At 43.5% G+C, this 26,960-nt stretch overlaps 2 protein-coding genes across 2 annotated transcripts in view; one reads left to right on the top strand and one right to left on the bottom strand.

The window, feature by feature from the left end:
• Window positions 1-25,078, bottom strand: part of PROS1 (protein S) — a 35,793-nt gene extending 10,715 nt beyond the window's left edge. Inside the window, exons 1-8 of the mRNA XM_081198986.1 lie at window positions 24,817-25,078; window positions 18,011-18,168; window positions 16,036-16,060; window positions 10,407-10,493; window positions 6,770-6,892; window positions 6,500-6,631; window positions 5,459-5,584; window positions 458-579 (exon numbers count right to left, since the gene is read on the bottom strand). Coding sequence (XP_081055112.1) covers window positions 458-579; window positions 5,459-5,584; window positions 6,500-6,631; window positions 6,770-6,892; window positions 10,407-10,493; window positions 16,036-16,060; window positions 18,011-18,168; window positions 24,817-24,895 — 852 coding nt within the window. The 5' untranslated portion in view covers window positions 24,896-25,078. The remainder of the gene's footprint in view (window positions 1-457; window positions 580-5,458; window positions 5,585-6,499; window positions 6,632-6,769; window positions 6,893-10,406; window positions 10,494-16,035; window positions 16,061-18,010; window positions 18,169-24,816) is intronic.
• Window positions 25,079-26,515: 1,437 nt separating this feature from the next.
• The window catches only part of ARL13B (ARF like GTPase 13B), a 40,268-nt gene continuing 39,823 nt past the window's right edge, over window positions 26,516-26,960 (top strand). Inside the window, exon 1 of the mRNA XM_081199022.1 lies at window positions 26,516-26,670. The gene's annotated coding sequence lies outside the window, so the exon portion shown is untranslated. The remainder of the gene's footprint in view (window positions 26,671-26,960) is intronic.

Genomic DNA, 26,960 nt, shown 5'->3' with positions numbered 1-26,960 from the left:
ACAATCATTTGCAGGAGTATTGAAAGTGTTATGATATGGACATGCCATTATTAATTGTTTTCCCCTTGTGTTGTCTCCGGTCAAACAGGATTTAGAAGTTTTTGAAGTGCTAGAAAACCCCTGCAAATTTAATTTTATGGTTACACTCAATGAAGGGTCTCCATCAATGACCTCAGGGCACAGGTAGGTATGTATGAGATGAGACGTTCCTTTAGGTATTGGGGTTCCAAGCCATACAGGGTTTTATAGGTCAAAACCAGCCCTTTGAATTGGGTCTGGAAATGAACTGGAAGCAACTGAGGTAGGGAGCAAGGACCAGCTATATGTGGACCCAGTTTACGTTCCTCTGCCATATTCTGGACCATTTTGGATAAGTGGCTGGTGCATGTGTGGTTTTTCTCAGCATCATTGGGGATGAATATTACTTTCCAAGGAACGTAAGGAGGGGATACTTCACCTCACAAGTTTTCATGTCCTTAGAAAGCTTGAAGCCCTTCTTGCCATCACAATAGCAGGTGTAGCTTCCAGGAGTATTGACACACATTTGGGAACAGGCATTTTCAGCACATTCGTCCACATCTGCAGTGAAATGGGAAAAGACAGCTTGACATTTGCACTTATCACGAGCCCAACCTCCTGGGAAGCAAACTGACACTTAAGTGGCATGAAGCTCAGGCAGTGTTGGGATTGCTCAACACATCCACTGTTAAGTTACATGGCATGGAAGTTCCAGGTAATGGCTCGATGGTTCCCGTGCCTTTTTCCAAAAATGAATTTGGCATTCATCTCCTGTAAAATTGAATGGTCTGTGGACAACAAACCCAAATGCAGCCTACCAGTTAGGTATTGTGGCTTAGCAGATACTTCACCCACACTCCAGTTTTGTAATCCTAGACTACCACCACCAACTTCATCAAACTTTGTTACAAGTTTTGCCAGGCTACTGCACGTATATTTTCATGCATCTTAAGGTGCAGCATGCATGAAATTTCACATTATGTGTAAAGGACTATAGGCAAATCTAACTCCCTTAGTCCATGTTTAGCTGAAAAAAGAGAAGGTTAAGAAGAGACATGAGAGTGTCTTCAAACACCCAAAGGGCTGCCATGCAGAACATGCGGCAGACTTGTCCCTTTAGATGGCAGAATGAGAATGAATGGGTGGAAATTGCAAGGAAGCAGATTTCGGCTAAGCATCAGGAGAAACTTCCTAATGGTAAGAGCTGCCTGACAGTGGAACAAGCTGCCTCGGGCGGTCCTTTGCTGGAGGTACTTCAGTGCAGAGGCTGAGTTGCAATCTGTCAGGGATGCTGCAGTTGCATCCTGCATTGAAAATCCTGCACTGAGCAAAGTTTTGGATTTCAATGACTTCTAGAGTCCCTTTCAACTAGTGGAGGCGGTCCATTAAGATGAATGAAGCACTCCTCCACCAACCTCAGTCTGCCCTCAGCCAGCCATCACCTGCCTGCCTTCTTATTCCAGGGAGTTGGCACTGACTGTCTGCTTCCTTCTTCTAGTTGTGGTTTTGCCCTTGTAAGAATCAGCAGGGAGGAGGATGGGGAATAAAAGCAGAATTAGTTGGCTCTGCCAATCCTTGGTTCTGGCTCCACCTAGCTTTGGCCACCTTGCCTTCTGCCCTACCACCCTTAATGGGAAACAGCCACTATTGCTTCTAGCTCTAGGCTTCCAGTTTATGTGGCTGTCTTTCTCAATCACGGCAACTCAAAAGCAGTTTCCCCAACCATCCACACTCCATTCATACAAATATGTTCTTGTTGGCATCCGTCTGTCTCGGGAGACAATGTAAGCACCTAGAAAATGTCTATGGTGGCTGTGAACTGCATAACCATGACTAACCGTTGGAGAAAAATATTCACAGAAATGAGCTGCAAAGCTAAAAAGTAACAACAATAATAATCAGAGCGTAAATTGTGCGAGCAAGCTCAGACCAAGGTGCCTTAACCATGATATGATATATTGCTATTTTTTAAAAATGTAGCATCTCAAAATGGTCCCTATTATATGCTCAAAACACTATGCACTGCATACATGCATGCTACCTTTGTAAAGCAAAAATCAGCTCGGTACAATTGCAGTGAGAGATGAGTGTGCGTGCCAAATTGCAAAGCCCAGGGGGCTTGGGAAGCATTCATTCAGAAAAGAAATGTGGGCTGACCAGGGCAAAACACATTTTGTCCTGACTGAGCGAAGCTGACTCCGTTCTCTGCTTTGTTGGCTAAGCACAATAAATAATTTAGAAGTGCAAGGCTGTGTGAAAGACAGCATTAGTAACTTGCCTTCTCTGAGAGTAAACAAGACTCCCACTGCCTGAGAAGATCCCACTGGGATCAAGCCCAGGAAATCTTGCAAATCCTGTTCCTAAAATATCACGCTTGCATGATAAAGACTTATCATGCCCTGAGATGTATAAAATTTAAGTTGCAGAGCTTGGTTTTGCAGCAGCCTAAGCATTTATGTGCATTGTCTGACTCGGAAAGCTAAAAATTTCCAGTGTATTCTAAACTGCAAAGTAGCTATAACCCTTCCACAGCTGCAGAAAAATATTGCTTTTTGCAATATTTCTGCCTCATTTTGGGTCACATAAACATGGTAAAATATAGTTTAACTGACAGAATGGAAGCTACTTAGAATTTAACTAGGAAGATCTCATTTACTTAGATAATAAATTCATTGACTAAGGGTGGTTTTACACTTTACACAGCAGGTGCCAGTTCTGTGAATACATGAGCATTACACCAGTCTTTCTGCAGTAGAACTTTACAATGTGTGGATGTCGTACCAATAGCTTTAAAAGCGGGTGATTAAGCCTTTTCAAGCCAGGTATGGCACTCACCCATCAGCAACATGCGGTTGTGGTATAGGGGGCAGAGTCAAAATGGGTGTGCCAATTTGTATTTTATAAATGGGAAAATGTGGAGTTCCTTTTGACAACACAGAATCATAGCAGGGGACCTGCTATGAAGAGTCTTCTTTTTTCAATAAAAGTTTACAGAATTTTGGGACGTCCCAGAAAACCCTTTGGCATGATGGTACCACAAAGGAGCTTTTGCGGGAGAGGCAGGTGTAGCCTGTGGGCCACAGCTTTAAGCATTCATCATGGTACCATGATTGGAAATATCTAGCCTCTGAGTGGCCATTGCAGCAGACTCCAGTGTAATACTTGGTGTACTCAAGAAGGTCACATCTGCCACATGAAGTATGAAACTGCTTTAACCAAACCAAATTAGTAAAATGTTCCAAGAACTTTGGAAGGAAGTTTGCATGGCAATCTGTGTGGTGTGATGGCTACTGGTTTTGGGTCTGGATACAGAAAAGGCACGTCCAAACTCCTACTCAGTTTTGAAGCTCAGATGGTGCTCTTATAGTTCAATTCTCATTATGTCTACTCAGAAGTGTGTCCCACTGAGTTCAAGTTTGCTCGTTTCTTTCTTTCTGGCATTTCTACGTAGCCTTTCAAGATCAGTTTTTGAGGCAATTTAAAATAATGTTTAAAAAAATAGCATAAAGGTTCTTTAAATCCTTTGGTATTGAAAATGCAGGAACAACTTTCTCTAAACCTAACTGACACCAGAGTTGTTAGGAAGCAAAAAAATATGGCTTGAGCCTCCCTAAGGAAGGATGAGATGCAAATAACTCAACAGTGGAAACAGACATCACTAACCACATGGTAAAAGATTACACAGGGACAGAAGCTAACTGGACTGGGAGGTGAATCTTACTTCAGCACTGACTATAGGACACTGCAATTTTGAACAGTAGGCTGGTTTAGGGGGTGCTGAGCAGGCCAACGTTGCTGCTTTAAAATGTTTTTATTGTTTTATTCCCAACCCCGTCAGCTGATGAGACCTTGGGTGGCTAGGACACACAGCTCTGTCCTACATCTTACTGCTACTTTCTGCCCCTCTGGCCTCTGCATTACTCTGCCGAATGATAGGGTTAGCCCTAGAGGAAGGAAGGCAATAGTATAGGGCTCACTACTTCACATGTAGATGGTACATACAGTGGTGCCCCGCAAGACGAATGCCTCGCAAGATGGAAAACTCGCTAGACGAAAGGGTTTTCCGTTTTATGAGCTGCTTCGCAAGACGAATTTCCCTATGGGCTTGCTTCGCAAGACGAAAAACGAAAACGTCTTGCAAGTTTGTTTCCTTTTTCTTAACACCGTTAATACAGTTGCGACTTGACTTCAAGGAGCAACTCATAGAATGCGGTGTGGTAGCCTTTTTTGAGGTTTTTGAAGACTTTGGTGATTTTTGAAGCTTTTCCAAAACTTCTTTTAAACTTTTAAAACTTTTTTTTTGGGGGGGGTTGGATTTTGGGTTGGGGTGTTTGGAATTCAAGGACTTGGTGTTGGGGAGGGGTTTGCAAAAATCTGGAAGCTTGTGTGGTTTTTTTCTGCATTTTTATGATTTTCTGTGACCATTGGGCCACTCTGCTGTTTTTTTTAAAAAAAAATCTGGATTTGAATTTCTGTGTGGTGGGTGGCTGGGGGAACAGTTGAGGAGGGGGTTCTTCAGCAAGAAGCAAAGAGTGGAAGAGGAACCTTCTTTGAGTTGTCACCCAGAGTCTTAGAAAATGTACTGTACACTTTGTTGATTTTTAAATGTTTTTCTGTCATGTTTAGAAACTTAATTTATTGTTCCTTCAATTTTTGAAATGCTCTTTACAGTATGTGTGACTTTAAAGAGCACTTAATAAACTCTTGTTGTACCAAATTTGGCTTTGTTTGGACTTTTTTTGACCATAGGAACACATTAATTGGATTTCAATGCATTCCTATGGGATTTCGTGCTTCGCAAGACGAAAAATTCGCTAGATGAAAAAACTCGCGGAACGAATTAATTTTGTCTTGCGAGGCACCACTGTACAGATATTTTTCTGTATTCCATATATTTATTTGACTTCTTCGCTGCTGGGTAGGCGTATGTTGTATATATTGATGGATATGGTGTTTTCCTTCTTTCAGCTTCCTTTATGTTTTAGAAGCAAGATGGTAGAAACTCAAGAGGGCTAATTTAGGTGGCATAGTCCCAATATTATGACATTTGCAATCTGTGTGAAAAGTAATCTAAACTGCCTATGCATTACTAAAAAAAATATGAACTCTATAAAACAAACCACACACAAAATAAAAAAATTCCTTCCAGTAGCACCTTAAAGACCAACTAAGTTAGTTCTTGGTATGAGCTTTCGTGTGCATGCACACTTCTTCAGATGCATGCACACGAACGCTCATACCAAGAACTAACTTAGTTGGTCTTTAAGGTGCTACTGGAAGGAATTTTTTTATTTTGACTATGGCAGACCAACACGGCTACCTATCTGTAACTGAAACCACACACAAACGAACTAAATAGAATGTGGAAAATCTGCAGAAAATAATGATGAATATGTCAAGAAAGGTAAGGTAAAACATCATTTAAAAACAAAAGTTCTACCTTCACACTTCTTTGTAGTTGAGTTATAGGCATAACCTGCTGGACATTCACACTCGTACTTCCCAGGAGTATTCTTGCATTGTGCTGTCCCACAAATCTTTGGGTCCAACATGCATTCATTCATGTCTGTAAATGCAAAATGCTATTATAAATTTCCCACAAAAAAAGGAATGGATTGATTTCTGCTGCTATTGGCTATTGTTTCTTGCCACTTGCCCCAGGGGTAGAAGGGATCTAAAGAGACAATAGGAAATGGTGAAATAAGCAAAATGTGAACAGCATAAACCAATCATGGCCAAACTTGGCCCTCCAGCTGTTTTGGGACTACAACGCCCATCATCCCCAGCTAACAGGACCAGTGGTCAGGGATGATGGGAACTGTAGTCCCAAAACAGCTGGAGGGCCAAGTTTGGCCATCACTGGCATAAACCATAAACTCACAGAATCTAGACATTTTAGTATTTTTTAAAAAGTTGATAGCCATAAGAATGGGCAGTTTTCCAGAGATAATTATCTTATTTTTCATATTTTCTCACAGTGCACTATATTTTCCTTGCATGTGCTTACTCATGTGGCAAGGTTCCATGCGATCAGGCTAAGCAGCTATTTTTGATATTGGAAGTACATGCTCCCCCATTTCCTTTTAATTAAGCAGTACGATTGCTATCCAGGGCCCTGCGTGGGGTGGATGGTTCAGCAGCAAGCTAGACAGATGGCAAATTGTGAACACATGGGTCACACCAGGCATTAGTGTAGCCTTCCCTCTGCCCCTTGTTTGACCCAATCCCATCTGTTAATAGACTACATTTTCAAAGAAGACCAGTGGATTTACTGGTATGTGCCAAAACTCTAAGGCTTTGCTACTCCTGAGGCCAAGGTTGCTAATACACACAGTTCCATTTAAGATATAAGACAAACATGTTGAAACTTGCCCATATGGACCTTAGCACTGCAATCAATAGGTATAAATCCTGTTACATAATAAGATTGTCTTTTTGTTTTATGTGTTGCTGACATTTCTATGTTGGGCTTCTTCCTTACCCTCACAGTCCAGTTTATTTGGATGTATATAATAACCATCTTCACAATAACAACGGTAGCTTCCAGGAAAATTAATGCAAGTTTGACTACACCCTCCATTTCTGTTTGTTAGGTCTTCACATTCATTGATATCTAGGGGAAAACAAAACAAAATCTTCACTAAGAAATTGCTTGCATCAGTAGTGCTTGTTTGATATGGAAAGATATATTTAAAAGTGAGCCAGCTCTATTTTCCACCGTAGGGAGAGAAAAAAACCTGCGATTACGTACCCTCTTCACATTTCTCTCCTTGCCATCCAGGTTTACAGACACAGGTGAACTTGGCTTGCCCATCTCTGCATTCCTTATAACCTTCTTCATTGCATGGCAGTGGAATACACTGGTCTGATATTACTGCAAAGGCAGGTAGACAAAGCAGAAAAAGTGTCAGTCTTATGATCCACCTTTTCTTAATCTTCATAGTTCATCTTTTCTCTAAGAATGGAAAAACTTTATCTACAAGAACAATAATTGACAAAGCCAATTCAGCCCTGAAAAATGTATTTTATTCCTTGCGGGGTCTTTGGGCACAGCTAATGGATGCCCGTTTGACATAGGTTTTATTTCCAACTTCTTTCACCGGTCTGAATAATAGTAAGCTTCCTATTTCTGATGAAGCGAGTGGAAATTCTTCAAGAGTTAAGGTTGCCCCTTACATATGCGGCCTTTAGGAATTAGATCCAGAGACATTTTTTTACTCCAGCCCTATAGAAACAGTTGATATAAGACATAATCTCCTGCTGGATCTCATTTTGTTAGTTTTGTTTCTTCCAATCCTTCTTCCTTTGAGAGGAAAGGCAGGATATAAAGCTAATAAATAAAAATAATATATTGTTAATGTTAAGAGCATTGTGTGTGTGTGTGATATATATATATATATATATATATATATATATATATATATATATATATATATATCTAAATGTGTGCTGCCCTGGGAACCTTCAGGTTGAAAGGCAGGCTAAAAAAAATTGAAAAATTAAAAATACAACACAATACAAATAATAGGCCTCCCTTCCTGACCAGTATATGAAAGAATACAAGAACAAACAAAAGTTAAGACACCAGATTGCAGAACAATGAATTTGAGAAATTCATTCTGCATCAGTGTGTGTGAAAGAACAGAATGGGCAGATCTACATCAAACATTTAACCAATGTACTGCACATTTAAATCATGTGACTTTCCCCAAAGAATCCTGAGAATTGGAGTTCCCTCCTCATAGAGCTACAATTCCCAGCATCCTTAAGAAGCTACAGTTCCCAGGATAGCACCCCCTGAGTTTTTACGCATTTCCCCCCAAGCCAGTTTCGATCTAAAATGAGAAAAAGAATGACCTATCTGTGTTTTAATCCAGTTATGCTTACACAGCCTGTAAAAGCTTCTTCCTGAGATTCCTGTCAAAGAGCAGCAAAAAGAGAAGGGGGAAAGGAGAAAACCAGGAAGTGGTGGTGGTGGTGGGGGGGAACTGTGACGTGTATAAATGTAACAGAGAACACATTAGAAAGCTGTTGCTGCCAATAAACATGGTAATATTTTTCAATACATCCACCCATTAATAATTTGTCCATCCTGCAATTTCCAATGCATTTCCCTGTCACTTTCCTAACTGCAAAAGTCTTTTAAAGTGGATTTATTGCACTAGGGTAACAGAACACTTTAATCCATTTTAATTGCACAAACCTAAATACCTGGTATGCACCTGAATCTTTCCAGTAAAAATAGTGACAGTCTGGAGGCAACCATAGTGTCCCTAAGCTTTGGGATTCACCAAACCATGAGATCAAGTGTTATGATTTCAGGTGCATCAACCAACCACTTCGAAAATTCTTATGTGGCAATGCTAAGACTTGTGGCAATGCTGAGACACAAAGTGCTTGCTGCAGGGCATGGGGCTTCGATACTCCTGGTACATCACTGCTGCTGCAAGCCCGGTGCATCTCATATTGCAGGCACCCCCAAAGTCGGCCCTCCAGATGTTTTGGGACTACAACTCCCATCATCCCTAGCTAACAGGACCAGTGGTCAGGGATGATGGGAATTGTAGTCCCAAAACATCTGGAGGGCTGAGTTTGGGAATGCCTGTCATATTAGCTTGAGATGCTACAGAATTTTCGGGACTGGATTGCCAGGATATGAAGTCGCAGTTACAACATTTTTTGTTGCTGCTGCTTGTAATATCGTCAGAGCTTCTCCAGTGGGTAATCTGTGACAACCGTTTTATGGCACAAGCACGTATGAGGAATAAAATTAACATCAAGTACAGCGACGCTCCTCACTAGAGACTATTCAGCAAGATAATTTGCTCACACTTCCCTGCCACTCCCCAAGAGCCTCTAATGAGAGTAAGAGAGAGAGAGAAACAAGGGATGAATAAGAACACACTTTAATTTGTGACTGCAGGCATGCTAGCACAGCAGTCTGGGAGCCACGCTCCATCTCTGACTGCACGTGTGATAATGATCAAGGATTCCTTTTTGCCCTTATCTGTTCTCAAGGACAAAAGACAGAGACAGATGCTGACGGATTAGAATGTATGCTTCGCTTGGGATCTCTTTCCAAACACCTCGAAAACGTTGCGATAAGAACAATGAGAAGCAGCATTTACAGCAAAGGAGAAAAGTTGCTTCTGGGGGATTGCTTCCTACTCATGTCTTACACCATACTTTGGATGTGTTTATTTATTTCATAGAATCATAGAGTTGGAAGAGACCACAAGGGCCATTGAGTCCAACCCCCTGCCAAGCAGGAAACACCATCAGATCACTCCTGACATATGGTTGTCAAGCCTCTGCTTAAAGACTGGACTTATTTGAAATAATCCATATATTGCCTTTCCAGTCACAATGGTTATCAAAGCTGTTTGCGCCTGATCAAACAGACTGAATGAACTGCAACGTTTGGAGTTGGAACTTTTAAGGATAAAAAGAAAGGAACCACTAGAATCAGTCAAGAATTTAGTGCAATGGTCTCCAACTTTTTCAGACCCCTAGAATCAAATTCATGTTGTAGAAATTGACCTGTTATTGGGGTTCAGGAAGGGCCTAGACAGGGCAAGCCCTCAACATTTGTGGTAGCCCTGTTAAGGGAGATGTCGTCCCTCTCAGAGTATTATGCCTCAGACTGCACATGCACACCACAGCCCAGTTCCTCGACCCCATGATGAAAATAAACTCTGGGACTTTGTGGTCAAAGTTCTTAGATACCCAGTCAAAGAAGACTTCTTGCAGACGGCATGGAGAGCTAAGATGGGGCCAAAACAGTGATAAAATCATGATATTTCTTGACTACATGAAGGAGGCCCAGGAGACATTTTGTGGTGCAGAAACACAGCTCAAGAGCACAGCATCATACTGAATTATCTTCATTAAATTTCCCACATTTTTCTGCGTCAGCATTACTAGGAGAGTCCAGTCCTTTAAGGACCCCAATGTGGCTGAAGACTTCCTCAGCAGCGCTTGCATAGTCCTATGAAATGCCTCAGAATAAAGGTCAAGTTCTCTTCCTGCTGGAAAAGCACTGGAGAAACTGAGTCTGTGTAGACATTACTGGCTTAAACCGCAGCCGCGTCATTCTTTTTCACAAATTGGATTGAAGACGGTTTTGGGGAAAGCACACCCAAGGACAGCAATGCACAAGAAATGACAGGATAGATAAAGGATAGATATGGTTCCTGACTAATGCTGAGTGCACTGGAAGCAGAGTAAACAGAGGGGGGGTTGGGTTTACACAACATGAGTAACTGTGTTATCTGCAATCTGTATTTCTGGTAGACCAAGTGGTGTCAGTTACAAGAAAGGCTGGGGCAGAAAAAACAAAGGTACCTCTGGACTCAGGAGGTATGGTATACATAACCACAAATGCTTACCTTTCACACAGGACCTCAGGTCAGCTGGAATCCCAGATGTCTGTAATGGACTTGTGAAAATTTCTGTTCGAAATGAAGCCAGGCAGTCTGTGAAAGCACAAGCAATTTTAGATGTTTATTTATTTACTATATTTATGGGCTGTTTTTCAGGGCTGTCCCTCTCAAGGAATATTAAGCTGCATATTGAAAGACAGTAACCACTACAACCACAATCTACTATTCTAAAGATTCTTAAGGACGGTGTTCCATATGCAGCTAAATCACAGTGGAGGAATTCTGGCATTGTCTTGCTTCAGACTGTAGAGGACTATTGGTGAGTTGCAGGGAGGTTGCTTTTTTAAAGGCATCCCACATACAAAAAGAGTTTGAAGTAGCCTTCTCCCTTCCATGCTGGCTTTTCATATGCACAGGTAACAATAAAAAACTTGACCCTCCACCTGTAGACTGAATGTGAAATGGTAGAACCATGTGGTTTTGCTGTTTGCGCAGCTCAGGGCTCATCCACACTTCTGCTTGTGCTGTGATTTCTAGGCACAAGTCTGTGATTTGTGGGCATGGGTCTAAGCGGGCTTCCCTGGGGAAAGGGGCAGGACAAAAAATCAACAATGCTCAGACCCGTGCCTACAAATCACGGACCTGTGCCTAGAAATTGTGGCACAGATGGAAGTCCTGTCAGAATCAGAAGAGGCGCATTTCTTTTTCATTACAAAAAAGATCATAGGACTGGAAGAAAATGAAGGCCACCCAGATGTTCAAACTAAGTTCCTTCAAACGCTAGAAATCTATAAGAGCAAGTGATGGGTAGCATATTTTGCTAGAGCATGAATAATATTATACTCTTTAGCAGTGTTTTTTTCCCAGAGGGGAATCCAGGGTACACAGTACCAGCACCTCTTTTTTGTTGTTGTTAAAAATTGTGGCACTTGCTGTGACAACTTCATGGCAAGTAAAGGTAAAGGTACCCCTGCCCGTACGGGCCAGTCGTGACCGACTCTAGGGTTGTGCGCTCATCTCACTCAAGAGGCCGGGAGCTGGCGCCGTCCGAAGACACTTCCGGGTCACGTGGCCAGCGTGACGAAGCTGCACTGGTGGGCCAGCACCAGTGCCGCACACGAAAACGCCGTTTACCTTCCCGCTATAAAGCGGTACCTATTTATCTACTTGCACTTAGGGGTGCTTTCGAACTGCTAGGTTGACAGGAGCTCGGACCGAACGACGGGAGCTCACCCCGCCGCGGGGATTCGAACCGCCGACCTTACGATCAGCAAGTCCTAGGCACTGAGGTTTTACTCACAGCGCCACCCGCGTCCCTCATGGCAAGTACTGGCACCTATTTTTCCAGAAAAAAGCACTGATCTTTAGTGGTAAAGTTATGTAACATTGTTTTGGTACTCCATATCTGACTATTTCTGCCTGGTTTCACAACTGATAGCAATCTAATTCTGGCAAAGAACAAAATACAGTGGTGCCCCGCAAGACGAATGCCTCGCAAGACAGAAAACCTGCTAGACGAAAGGGTTTTCCGTTTTTGAGCTGCTTCGCAAGATGATTTTCCCTATGGGCTTGCTTTGCAAGACGAAAACGTCTTGCGAGTGTTCTGATTTTTTTTCGCTTCCCCCCCTTTTTCTAAGCTGCTAATAGCCTTTTAGCCGCTAATCCGCTAAGCCTTTAATAGCCGCTAAGCCTTTAATAGCCGCTAAACCGCTAATAGCGCTAATCCGCTAATAGGGTTGCTTCGCAATATGAAAAAAACGCTAGACGAAGAGACTCGCGGAATGGATTAATTTCGTCTTGCGAGGCACCACTGTACTAAATGTGCTAAATACAATTAAACCATTATTATTTTTTCTTTTTTTAAAAAAAGCATGTCAAGATGAGGCATCGGATCAAGGCCTGTATTTTAAAATGAGCTTAAAGATATATTTGCAAATGTTTGTATGTTTCATGCCAGGCAGAAAGCAGCTGGCTAAGTACTTTGGCAGTTGTTTATCTTCCTGCTCTCCTGAACAAGGGCCCCCCTAATTTATAGCAGTAGCAGGAGACAAGTTTCTCAAAGTTGTAAAAAGGAAATTACAGGCTGGGAGCAAATGTTACACTGACCCTACATATTACAGAATACAATCAAGCTGCAAAAATACTAATTAAGAGTTGGTAAATAGTAAGATTTATTGTTTAACAGAAAATAATACCATGAGCCATTTGTTTTAGCCATTTGTTTTGGAATGCAGGGGCAGCAGGGGCAAAAGGTGATCTGGTAATTAAGGTGCCTTGTCGAGGCAAATGTAAGATATATGGCTACTTGTCTGCCATTTATGGATAGAAGGAAATATAGCTCTTTGTCTCCCATAAAAGGTAATAGGAAATGGGTGTATCTTTTATGATTGGTTCTAGCAAACAGCCAATAGGAATTTCAACCAGGCTGATTGGACAGAGGCAGCCAAAGGAGGAGCAAGGGGGCTGGGCTGAGGAAATATAAGTGCTGGCCATCAGGGCTGGAGGCAGGCAGAGCTTTGGTAATCATATGCCACTGTGCCTATCATTTATTTGTCTGACAAATAAATTATTATTTTAATTTCTCTATTGCTGCGTTGAATATTTCATTCCAGCTAAGCGTTAACCACAAGCAGGGTGCTACAAAGACAGTACAACATTATAGTGCACCCACCAACAGAAAGCTGACAAATCACTCCCAAGAACAGAAGGTGGGTGTAGACAAGGAATATGATTCCTCAAGCATAAAAAGAGTGCTTTATGCTGTACAAGGAAGGAAAGGAGAAATCTCAGAGTAATCAGCCATTACAGCCCAAAAACTGGCTAGTAGTGCAACAATCCTAAACACATTTACCTTGGAGCAAGTCCCATGAAAGTCCCAGCTAAGATTATTTCAAATTGTTCATTGAATCAGGCACCAAAGACAGCAACACCTGGCTTGCTGCCATTTCATGTGTCCCTCAATGCCTTTAGATCAATCCCCACACTGCTAGGCCTACTGTGGAGTGAGACACAGCCTCAAAGCTGCTGCTTTATTTATTTGGACAAAAAAGAAGTGGTCCTGCCCTTCTATCCCAGGGATGTGACCTCCAGGGCAGCTAAGGTTACAGTACAACCATTTAAAATCACACCAACAAAAAGCAATATCCTTCAGCCTGAATGTCACTCGATAATCAAACTTTGCCAGTAGCAAAGGCCTGTTGAAAGAGCAGCTTTTTTTTTTTTTTTACTTTTTTGCAGAAGGCAGGGAGAAAAGAGGTCAGCCAGGTTTCCAGGGTAAGGAGTTTTGGAATCAACAAAAATGTCCCCATTTATGCCAGATGCATACTTACTTTTTGGGGGGCACAAAGCAATGCTTACTCTGATGACCACAATGAAACTCATATGGAAGGAAGTTGCCAAGGTAACTACAGTGGTACCCCGCAAGACGAACTCCTCGCGAGACGAAAAACTCGCAAAACGAAAGGTTTTTTCGTTTTCGAGTTGCCTCGCAAGACGAATTTCCCTATGGGCTTGCTTCGCAAAACGAAGCTTCCCCCGGGGACAGCGGGTCTTCTCTTTTGAAGCAAGGGGCGGCGGGGAGAAGCGATCTTCTCCCCGCAGCCCCAGGTCCGGGGACAGCGGGAAGCGCTTCCCGCTGCCCCCGGACCTCTTTTGAAGCAAGGGGCTGCGGGGAGATCGCTTCTCCCCACCGCCCCTTGCTTCAAAAGAGGTCCGGGGACAGCGGGAAGCGCTTCCCGCTGCCCCCGGACCTCTTTTGAAGCAAGGGGCTGCGGGGAGATCGCTTCTCCTGGTGCTCCGAAGCGGGGCGGGGGGCAGGGAACACCTGCCCCCACCGCCCGGCTTCGGAACGCTGCTCCGAAGCAGGGCGGGGGGGAGGGAACACCTGCCCCAGCCGCCCCGCTTCGGAACGCTGCTCCGAAGCGGGGCGGGGGGGAGGGAACACCTGCCCCCACCGCCCGGCTTCGGAACGCTGCTCCGAAGCGGGGCGGGGGGGAGGGAACACCTGCCCCAGCCGCCCCGCTTTGGAACGCTGCTCCGAAGCGGGGCGGGGGGGAGGGAACACCTGCCCCCGCCGCCCGGCTTCGGAACGCTGCTCCGAAGCAGGGCGGGGGGGAGGGAACACCTGCCCCAGCCGCCCCGCTTCGGAACGCTGCTCTGAAGCGGGGCGGGGGGGAGGGAACACCTGCCCCCGCCGCCCGGCTTCGGAACGCTGCTCCGAAGCAGGGCGGGGGGGAGGGAACACCTGCCCCAGCCGCCCCGCTTCGGAACGCTGCTCCGAAGCGGGGCGGGGGGGAGGGAACACCTTCCCCCACCGCCCCGCTTCGGAACGGTGCTCCGAAGCGGGGTGGGGGGTGGGAACACCTTCTCCCACCGCCCCGCTTCGGAACGGTGCTCCGAAGCGGGGCGGGGGGCGGGAACACCTTCTGAAGGCTCGCGGGGGGCAAAAGTCTTTGTCCCCCCTGCCTGCCTTCCCAGGGGCTTTTAAATCGCCCCGGACAGCGGAGAAGTCCTCCGCTGTCCCGGGGTTTTTTAAAATGCTGGGGGTGGGAAGAAAAGCCCTTGTCCCCCCCCCCAGCCTTCAGAAGAGGTCCGGGGACAGACTGTCCCCGGACCTGGTCTGAAGGCGGTTTCCCTAGGAACGCATTAATTGATTTTCAATGCATTCCTATGGGAAACCGTGCATCGCAAGACGAAAAACTCGCAAGACGAAGAGACTTGCAGAACGAATTAATTTCGTCTTGCGAGGCACCACTGTATTTCAATTTGTAGGTCCCATTTCATGAATCTTTCCCATCTGATTGCCACCACATGGGGAAAGCATGTGGAAAGCATGGGTGGGTGGGTGGGAGTATTGCACCTGCCAGGCCTCCTCAGCCATTCTGGGCAGCTCCCAACAGAATATTAAAAACATGATGAAATATCAAACATTAAAAACTTCCCTAAACCAGGCTGCTTGCATATGTCTTCTAAAAGTTAGATAATTGTTTATTTCCTTGACATCTGGTGGGAGGGTGTTCCACAGGGCGGGTGCCACTACCGAGAAGGCCCTCTGCCTGGTTCCCTGTAACCTCACTTTTTGCAGTGATGGAACCACCAGAAGGCCCTCGGAGCTGGACCTCAGTGTCTTGGCTGAACAATGGGGGTGGAGACGCTCCTTCAGGTATACTGGACCGAGGCGGCCGTTTGGCGAGCTCTTTAGTTAGTCATCTTTCAATGACATAATTGCTCCCAAGAAAACTTTCAGATGCAGTTTCTTTCTCCATATAATTGCTATTGCAGACAGAAGCTAGAATGCAGGGCAGTGGGTGATCTCATAGGGAGATGCTAGCCTTGCTGGATTGAAGAAAATATGGCATTAACAGAGAACTGTTCTGTGCTGTGCATCCTGTTCTCAATGAAAAACATCCCATATAGTGTCACAGTGGGGCAGCTATAATGGGAGATGCTGCCCACACAGACGAGTACTTTTATGCTTTGCAAATATAATCACATTCAGCAGTCTCACTGACTGCAAACCATTTCATTGCAGCCACCTTCCACTTTTCTCCTAAAATCTTTTAAAGAAAAAATGTTTTTTTTGCCATCTAAATGTTAAATAAGTAAATAAATTTGCACTTTTTAAAATGAAACTTACCTAAATATCGGGGGTAGAAATAATCCTGTGTTTAAAAAGAAAAAGGAAGAAAGACAGATCCCATTAGAATGTAAATCAAATAGGAGGAACAGCTTAATTGTTTGCAATGCTTAGGATGATAATTAAAATTTGCTTGTGCTGTAACTGTAATAGGTCATAAAGAAATTGATTTTATCCATTTTTAGTATTTGCCGCTTGCTTAATAGTTTAATTATATTGTTTTTTAATGCAACTCACAAAATATTTATTAAGTAAAGTGCGGCAAAGCAGCCTAACTTTGAAAAGACTTCTTGAGGAACCAACAAACGGAGATCAGGTTATCCTTTCTAATTATGTGGCTAAGAACCTGTAACTGAGCTCACTATTCAATCTCATTTGTGATTTCAAAGAATGAGATAGGTGCATCTTTGCTTGGTCACTCTAGAACCTGGAGGTTCCATAATTTTAAGGTCACACCTTTAAGACATCAATGTATACTCTGTATAGTCTGAAATCATGGTCGAGTGCTAAGGGCCACCTGACATCATCATCATCATATATATATATATATATATATATATATATATATATATATATATATATATTGCTTTCGTATATATATATGCGCCACCCATATGACTGGGTTGCCCCAGCCATTCTGGGCGGCTTCCAGCAAATTAAAACTTCAATAACAAGAGCTGATAAAAGCTCTGTTGCATGGTCATTCTCTATCAAAGTGGAACAGGAGTGAAGATGAAATGTGAGCAATAATTAAATGACACAAGAGCCTTATAAAGAGCAGTAGAAATCTGAACTAAAGCCATAATATGGAGAAATCCCATATACCGTCACTTGCTGAATGATGTGAAAGTGTACATAGGATTTGGATATACTATTCAAACCCTAAACAAAGGCTCCTAGTATTTAGGTTTGCTGGAAAATTCAGAATAGTGTATAAATATGTGCTTAATGATAGATGTAAAATAAATGTATGTACACATATTGAACATTAGAAGGGAATGTTACTGGCTGCCCTTACACCGCCAGGCTTGGTTCAAGTTTCTTGCATTAATTTACAAGACCCTTAACAACTTGGGAACAGCATACCTCAGAATGTCCTGCGCTGTCACCAAGGTATTTTGGGGAGTCACTGTTAGTGGTCCCCTGCGGCTTGGATACATGGCTCATATCCATCAGGAGCCACACATGCACTATTGTGGGCTCAATTTTGTGGGACTCCCTTCCAGTTAAGGTCAGATATTTCCCCTCCATGTTAAACTTCCAGTGCTTATCAAATGCTTACTGAAGGCTTACTGAATTGAATTCTGATTTTATAGTATTACTGGTAACTCGTTTTTAGTCTTATTGTACACCAGTTAGAGACAACTGTGATTAACTGGTGTACAAATTGTTGAAATAAATAAATAAAAGTTCTGCCTTGGTCACACCACACCTGGAGTACTGTGTCCAGTTCTGGGCAGCCCATTTTAAGAAGAATATTGACATGTTTTGAATGTTTGCAGAAGAGGGTGACCAAGATGATCAAAGGTCTGGAAACCAAGCCCTATGAGGAGCGGTTGAGGGAGTTGGGTATGTTTAACCTGGAAAAGAGAAGACTGAGAGAAGATGTGATAGCCATCTTCAAATGTGTAAAGGACTGTCACATGGAAGATGGAGCACGCTTGTTTACTCCTGCTCTGGAAACCAACGGTTTCATGTTATAAGAAAGGAGATTCCGACTCCTCATCAGGAAGAACTTTCTGATGGTAAGAGTTGTTCAACAGTGGAACATACTCCTTCGGAAGGTGGTGGGCATTGCTTCACGGGAGGTTTTGAAGCAGAGATTGGATGGCCATCTGTTGTGGATGCTTCAGTTTAGATTCCTGCTTGCAGGGGGTTATATGATTCCTTAAATCACAGAAGCAGGCTATGCTCTACCAAGACTACTTGCCACCCTTAGTAACTGGAAACTGTCCATAGTCTTAAGAGCTCTTACCGTTTCAGGGTTATTTTCAAAGACCTCTCTGGCTTCTTCCTTGTTGCAGTATTCTTCAATGCACTCCCGCTCCAAATTTCCCTTCTTGCTTTCTTCCATAAAGGAGTTTGCTCGACGTTTTCTTGCAAGAAACTCTGATGCATGATGCTCAGATAAAACTTAAAAAACAACAAGCATTTTGCATGTAAGAGGCTCTGATGTGCAACCAAGCAATGTCTTAGATTATAACAAAGATTTAAAGTTAAGATTTTGGTGGCCACGTGGACCACTATTAAAGCAGTATAACTAATTAAATGTCAGCATTGCTTTGTTTTGTGTGTGTGTGTGTGCTAAAAATCCTAACCCATTGAGAACTTGATAAACATATTAAGAACACGACAAATTCCGATAAAGCCAGCTGGGATAATGAAGAATGAACCTATGGAGTGCTATGAAGATTGGAAAATCTTCCAGAGAAGCAGCCAGTTTCTGGTCTAGTCAATTTCACATGGCTACAGAATTCTTGTTTCCAGTCAGTTAGACGTGAAACTAAGTAGACCTGAAGATGCCTTTCAGGACAGCAGCAAGCAGGAACACTCCATACATTCTCAATGGAATAGACACCATACATTTAAAGCACCTGGCTTTCACCAAAATGTACTGGTAACTGTAGTTTGTTAGAGATGCTGCGAATTGTAGCTCTGTAAAGGCTAAACTATAGTTTCCATGGTTCTTTGAGGAAAGGCATGTGCTTTAAATGAACAGTGTGGGTGGGAACAGGGAGGTGGAGCCCAACAGCCTAGCACGTTTCCAGCACCTATAACCTGTCATTTCATACAGAAAGTATCATGGTGACCAGGCTCCTCATGTGATGTGCATCCACATAAGAGAGAACACTGGCCACATCCATGCCACACTAACAGTCATGGAGAATCTTGGGAACTGTAGTTTCTCAAGGGCACAAGGATATGTAGGCCTGGTGGTTAGCACTACAGTTCCCAGGGTTCTTTGGGGAAAACCATGACTATTAAAGTGGTATAAGTGGTCTTGAAGGGTATGGTGTGGATGTGACTACTGTGAAAAAAATAGCCACTCTTGAGTTTCCCCTGGCTCAGGCTGGGGGACAAACCAGGCAGGGGATAGTTAGTTGGTTTATCCTGGTGATTAGGCAACCATCTACAGTATACACAAGGAAAGGTAGTACTCTGGTTTTGAGCACCGCCTTTCATTTGCAATCCCCTCTAATAGTAAACACAGGGGGCTGAGCACCAGCAGAAAAGGAGCCAAAAGACCAGCCACTGAAAACTATGAGAGTGGTATCAAATTGGGGAAAATAAGGATCACCCCACCCCTTAAAAACAAAACAGCCCAATGAGCACTGAACTGCTTAGCAGCCACAGACTATTAAGTGACAGACAGAAAATGGCATGGAATGGGGAAACTGATCAGCTGCCCCTCTGCAGCAAGTTTATCCACCTACCCACCTACTCTACCAATGGATTGTCACTGAACAGTTGCTTGTGTTAGTTATATGTCAAAATGATAGAGAGGATAACTTTAAGAATACTTAAATAAGCTGTTTTAGAGGGAATCTGCAAGCAATGAAGCCCGTGCAGCAGGAATGAACAAGCTCAGTTTCCCACATACTGGGCAGGGATGTATAAAAGAGGCCCATGACAGCAGAGACTGATTGGCATGCAAAGCACTCTAGGGAGAGAACAAGGATACTAGGCTAAACTAGGCTCAACTTCTTCCTACTGGCTTGGACTGGACTGGTCTGTGGGTATTGATATGTATATGTGAGAAGGGTTAAGAAGATTGGATATTTCTAACTAGGTGACTGGGTAAAATGAACAAAATATTGAAATAGCCTTTGTATACCTGAGACACAACTGAGTACTGTAAAGAAAAAAACTACATTGGCAAATACAAAAACAGCAGATTTGTGCCTGTACAACTGTACAGCAAGACCATTCCATAGTTGTGTCTGTAATGTGGGATTATCTGGAACTGTGCATTCTTTCCATATTTTTGCCTTGTTAATAACGTCCTGTGATTAAAATCCAAATAGTGAATAGGCAGGAAGGCGACTAGTAAAAAACTTCCATAGCCCTATGTAAATTTTCGTAGACTCTTCTTTGTATGGTTTTTTAGACTGGAACTCAAGATATTTTACAAATTTTTAAAAAGTTATAAAATTAGTAAATGAATGTGCTTATATCTGTAGGATATAATTGCATGGCTCATAATATAGCACTAGCAAAATGTGCACACCAGTGTTTACTAAGAAAGAAAGAAAGAAAGCCTGCCACCTAAAACTAAGTAATAAAATGATCTGTTGAGCCTTCCTGGGGAAGGTGTAGCATAACTTCAATGCCACTAGCACTTCTTCAAGCACTATAATCTTATATTCCTGACAGAGGGAACATGCAGCAATATATCATACAAGTGGGCCTACAATAGATAGTTATGGAGTGCTCCTATTCAGGGTACCAGACATGACTTTCCCAAAGACACACCATCCCACCACTACTGCCTGGTTTTATATTCCCCATCCCACAACAGACACTCAGCATCCCGTGGCCACTTAGAATGTAAAGACTGCTTTGAGCTGCTTTGGGGTGTCTCATCTCCCTGGTTAGACTTTCTTCTCCCTCTGTATTTTTTTAAAACTTCTGCGAAACTTGGGTTTCTCTGAACCCTGCTGTTAATGGTGCTGTTTTGGTTACTTAAGGAACAAAAGGTTACTTAAGGAACAAAAAATATATATGTTAGGATACACAGCTGTAGGATATACAGCAACTGCTGCTAAAAAGGTATTTTAAAAAATCAATTTTGCTAGTCTGAATGGTTCATAGCATTTCTCCATAATCTGGAGCATTATTCAGATAATAGACAAGGACAGTATTTTGGATAAACAAGGCTGCATTTCTAAATAAAAATAAAACCCTATTTCAGTGGGACAACTTCTGAGCAAATAAGATTTGGTTTGGGCTGGGGGGGGTTGAGCAGGAACTCAGGGGAGCTGAGTTCCCTTAACTTTTTAAATTAAATAAATAATTTGAAGGGGGGTCCTGCGGGGGCTGGAACTGATATACCCCCCAATGCCTGAGCCAAAAATCAATAAAGTTGTTGCCATTTCTAATCCAGATAACTGTCTGCTTGCGCTTATTAATCACATCTTACATCTAGCCATTGCTATATGTGTATGGCATTGCGACTGGCCCACAACAAACAAACAAACTTGTAGTGAGTCCTCCCACCCTTTTTTTCCAGAAAAAAAAGCACTGGCTTGGGCTTTAGGGTTAGGGTTGAAAGTCACTGAAAAGTGAGTCATGAGGCCTGCAAATCAAATGAGATTTGGGCCCTTTCCAATCAAAACTAGAGAGTATATTTATTTCTTATCTATTTGGGAGAATTTCTATACAGCTCAATATAGAAAATGCTAGCAAATGGTACATTTTGAGTCTTGAAAGAACATACAAAATACAGAAAAAAACTGTACAGTGGTACCTCGCAAGACGAATGCCTCGCAAGACAAAAAACTCACTAGACGAAAGGTTTTTCCGTTTTCGATTTGCCTCGCAAGACGAATTTCCCTATGGGCTTGTTTCGCAAGACGAAAACGTCTCGCGACTTTGTTTCCTTTGTCTAAAAACAAAGACATGTTTTGTTTATAAAGTTAATTTATTTTCCCTTCAATTTTTGAACTGCTCTTTACAGTATGTGTGACTTTAAAGAGCAGTTAATAAACTGTTGTTGTACCAAATTTGGCTTTGTTTGGACTTTTTTTGACCATAGGAACGCATTAATTGATTTTCAATGCATTCCTATGGGATTTCGTGATTCGCAAGACGAAAAATTTGCTAGACGACAAAACTTGCGGAACGAATTAATTTTGTCTTGCGGGGCACCACTGTACAGTGGTACCTCGTTTATGAACTCAATCCATTCTGGAAGTCAGTTCTTAAACCAAAACCATTCTTAAACTGAAGCGTGATTTCCCTAATGAAGCCTCCTGCTGCCGGTGCCCTTCCACCATCCGGCTTCTGTTCTTAGACTGAGGTAAAGTTCACAAACTGGGACACTACTTCTGGTTTTGCGGAGTTCGTAAACCGAATAGTTCGTAAACAGGGCTGTTTTTAAACCGAGGTACCATTGTATAGCATCTTCAATAGTGTGGACAACAAGAGGGCAATAAGAAAGAAAGAGAATAAGAAAGTTCTAACAAGGGTCTAAGAAGGGATGGGAAACTTGAGCTCTCCAGATTTTGCTGAACTACAACTCCCATCATCCCTGACCTTTTGCTATGCTGGTTGGGGCTGGTGCAAGTTGAAGTCCAGTCCTGGAATGCCTGGTACACAGGAAATAAGGGAGTCCCTCAAATACGCTGGTCCCAAATTGTGTACAGTGGTACCTCAGGTTACATACGCTTCAGGTTACATACGCTTCAGGTTACAGACTCCGCTAACCCAGAAATAGTGCTTCAGGTTAAGAACTTTGCTTCAGGATGAGAACAGAAATCGTGCTCCGGTGACGCAACAGCAGCAGGAGGCCCCATTAGCTAAAGTGGTGCTTCAGGTTAAGAACAGTTTCAGGTTAAGTACCGACCTCCAGAACGAATTAAGTACTTAACCCGAGGTGCCACTGTAGAACTTCAGTATCAGCAAGACCTCAACCTGGCTTAGTAGCACAGTGGCAGCCAGTGCAGTCATTTCAGCAACATTATATGCTGATGACAGGTTGTTCTAGTCAGGAGTCTTGACTGCTGCACTCTGAGCTAGCTGGAGAGACCAGAGCAACCAGTAATCGATCTCTGACATCACCAATGCCTGAACTGCTGTGGATACAAGTTATCCCTGTCCAGGAACAGCTGAAATTGATCAGAGGTACTCCTCGCCACCTATTTGACCTAGCCATCTTTCTCAAGTCAACAGGGCACTTGCTATTGGCTTCCAAAGGACATGGACTTCATAGTTCAATAAAACAAAAGTAAAAGTGAAACATTTTATTAGCCCCATGTTCAAATCATTGAATGCTTTCAGTTACAAATAACTTTCCTTCCAATGCAGATCTTTTGAGGCAAAAACATTTTTTTACAGCAGCATGGCATACACTGCACTTTCAAGATATATCTCAGTTCTACTAATACAATTGTAAGTTTTGCACAAGTTGCTTTCTGCTTTATAAAAGTCAGTTGGCATTTGCTTGTTGGATCCTTGTCTTTGTTTAATTTGTTGAAAATCTGTTTCTGTATTCTGCCAGAAATAATATATCCAGGAAAGCAAATCTATTAAGATTTATAACTTTGAAAAAACTTTTCTATGTACAGCATATCATTTCTGAATGAAAGCAATTCCAATCAAAATGTCCATCAAATAAAAGTGTTTTCCCATAGATCGCTGTGAGATGCAGCCGTTCTAATAAAACTTGTCAGACTTCTACAATAAAAATAATAAAACTTTTCTGCTATCTTAACCCCCCCCCCAGCTTTCCTAGCTATGTAACATCATTCTTTTAATTTAATTTCAAGTCTTAGTTTTGGATACCAACGTTGAAAGCAGAGGTAAATTCTGTGTTACTTGAAAGCTAATATTTCTGACATTTTGAACAAGCAATCCTAAACACATTTACCATGGATAACAAATCTCTCCTCATTCTCCTACATTAGGCTAATGGGCATTGTGGTCATAGGCTATGAAAATGCCTTTCCTTTTTGCCCTCAGCAAACTTTTTGCCACCGCCCCCATTGTGCCATAGTTTAAAACAAACTATGGTTTATTGTGAATGAGCGGTGTGCTGTTGCATACTGCTGAAAAGTTCCTGTGGAGTCCTCCTCTGCTTCTGTTGCTACTGCACCAAGAAAAAAACCTTACAAATCCATCATGGTTTGCTTAGAAACAACCCATAATCTGAGTCCACAGTGTGGTGTGTGTGCATGTGTTAGGAGCATCATGGGAACTTTTGAGCAGCATGCAACAGCACGCTGCTTGTTCGCATTAAAACATAATTTGTTTTAATTTAAGCTGTGGTTTAAGGTGACAGGCTACTATAGTATACCTCTTTGTGACAGAAAAAGCACAGTACTTCCAAAAGAAAGAAAGAAAGAAAGAAAGAAAGAAAGAAAGAAAGAAAGAAAACCAAGAATGTAATGGTGAAAGAATACTGCCAAAAACTCGGACAAAAAGAGAACTGACTCTTGATCAGAAAAAGAAACATTATTAATTTTTGTTATTATCCTGTGTCAGATATTGCATAAACATTCAGCAGCACAGCATTGTTTTTTAACTGACCTCATTATTTTGCAGTAGTGGAAAACATGTTTATTTGTCAGTATTACTAATTACTTCTTCAGCACATTGATTGCTTCCTAGTCCTTAGCTCTGCTTTGCACAAAAACTGATTGCTTCAGGATGGGGGATGGGGATTTATTTGAGCAGAACAGGGTCACTTTTCCAACAAGAGCAGCTCTTTACAATCAAAATCAGCATCTCTCAGCCATATCTGATACAAATGAGCCAAATCAAGTTTACAGTTGTCCTCCACACACATTCTGGAGAGCAAATTTCCTTGAACTCAATGGGATTTACTCCTGAGTAAACACACAAAGAAAATGTGCTGCATCTCTACTATTGCAGAAATTTGTTGATGCAAAGATACATGCTTCGCACCCTTTTTGTTTTTAGAACGGTTTTGCAATTGTCATTACACACTACAAGCACCCAGCTGGAGCAAGAGGGCACCGGGACACAATTCTGAGTTTCACTGGAAAAGCAAACAAAAACGAACTTTTAACTAAAGTTGGGAATCCAACTGATTTTACTTACATGTCCTAGCTTCAGAGAGAGCGATCGCTGAAATATACAGGCAGGAAATAAACAAGCAAGCCACGCAGTGAAGCCTCATCCTTTGGGGGAGTAGCTGCAGTGGGTTATGTAGGGCGTGTGTATCTGTTGGGGGTTAGGAAGGGGAGGGGGCTATTTGCATTTGCTGACAGGTCGCCTTCTTGCTGCTGCTTCTCTGTTGACACCGTGCCTGGAATCAGGGAGGCAGCAGCAGGGAAAATGTTCAGACCTCCCCCTGCTGAGGGAGGGGAGGGAGAGGAGACTGGCTGGGGGCTGGAATCTGGTTGCATACAGAGGCAGGACATTTCCAGGAAACATTCCTGCTGCATTTCACATGATGGTGGGTAAACAGGAAGCACGGGAGGGAACCTCGAGTCCATATCCCAGGGGCCGTTGAACCTCCCTGGTGCTAGTTTCCAGCAGCTGACTGGGAAAGACGGGAGAGAGAGAGGAGGGATACAGTATTAGAGACAAAGCTGCCTTTCCATCATATGTTTCCCCACTGGTTTCTTTAGCATTGCACTGCATCACCGGCCCACTGGCCTTATCCTGCTCGCTCCCCCCCCAAAAAAAAATCGAAGGCTGTTACTTGCCAGGTTGAGTTTATGTTTGACTAGACTTTGGTTTCTATTTATGTATTGATAGCAGCTAGTCTTCAGAAGGTACTGGAGACAGAGCCTAGCCCATGGGTAGGCAAACTAAGGCCCAGGGGCCGGATCCGGCCCAATCGCCTTCTAAATCCGGCCTTTTCCCCTTCCAAAATATAGTCAGGCCCCCCACAAGGTCTGAGGGACAGTGGCCCGGCCCCCTGCTGAAAAGTTTGCTGACCCCTGCTCTAGCCACTGAGACTAGCAGTCATTGGAGAGCCTCATCATCCTTGTATCTGTCCTCTTTTAAAGCCATCCGAGATGGTGACCATCACCACTTCCCATGGAGGTGTGTTTCATTGTTAAAACAATGCTCTGTGCAACATATTATTTCTATCTTATTTTTCTATCCAGGTGCTCAAGGTTGTGTGCGCTTTCCTCCCCTCCGCCTTGTGTATTCACAACAGCCCTGTAAGGTAGGCTACGTTTTAAGTTACTGTGTGTACATAAGCTGACGTTCTTGTCAGTCAATTTGAGATGGGAATCCAGGGAGGGACCTAATCCACATATAGCGTACTAGCCCAGGGACTCCTGCTGGCAGGAAGCCCATTCCATATGATGTAGGCATTGGACTTTTAGGGAAGAATTATTATTTATTGGGTCACTCCCTGCCTCTCCGCCAAACCTACCTACCCTACCTCGCAGGGAATTAAATGAGAACTATGCGTGCCACCTTGAGTTCCTCGGGCAAGAACATGGGACATAAATGCATTTTTTTAAAAAAGTGTCGACTGGTGGTAACACAGGATTTACGTGCTTGGAGAGAACAGTCTCATACGGCGAGAAAGCGCCTCTCAAAAGGCAGCCTTTGCTGCTGCGCATCCGCATCGCGCGCGAGCTCTGGTCACCCTGGAAACCCTTCCCCGCCTCCTTCGCAACTAATGGTCGGCGGGCAGCCGCCAATCCAGCCGCCGCCCGCTCTCCATTGGCTCCTTTCCTTTGCTTGCCCCCGCCCCCGTTTCCTTCGCTCCGCTCTCCTGGTAACCATTGGAAACCGGTTTGGTTACGCGTCCCTTGCGCGCCCCGCGTCGTTATCGGCCTGCCTCGGGGACCCGAACCAATAAGCGATCTCCCGAGGCGTCACGTGAAAGAGGGGAAGGCGGGGCGAAAGCAGCGGGGGTCACGTGGCTCCGTTGGAAGGGCCGCTCTTGAGAACCGGCGGCCGCTTTGGGGGCTCCCGGAGTGACGGTGAGACGGAGAAAGGGCGGTTAGCGGGGAGGGGGGGAGGGAGGGGCCGGCGAGTCCCGCGCGGCGCCTTCGAAGAGGACCCCCCCCCTCCGCGAGGGTCTGGCTGTGATGGGGAAGCCGGGGGTGGCGGACCTGTCTCGGTGTGTTGACGTGCTCCTACCTGAGGCGCTGGTAAAAGGGGCTCCATGGGCTCGGGCCCAGATGCCTTCTGGGCGCCTGGTTAGGGAAACGAGGCTCAATCCAGTGTGGGGTGCCGGCTAAATATTCCCAAAGGTTAAAATCCAACCTCTG

The sequence above is a fragment of the Podarcis bocagei genome, assembly GCF_964188305.1.
Source record: "Podarcis bocagei genome assembly, chromosome: 6".
Classification (NCBI taxonomy): domain Eukaryota; kingdom Metazoa; phylum Chordata; class Lepidosauria; order Squamata; family Lacertidae; genus Podarcis; species Podarcis bocagei.
This window is presented reverse-complemented; position numbering and strand designations above follow the sequence as displayed.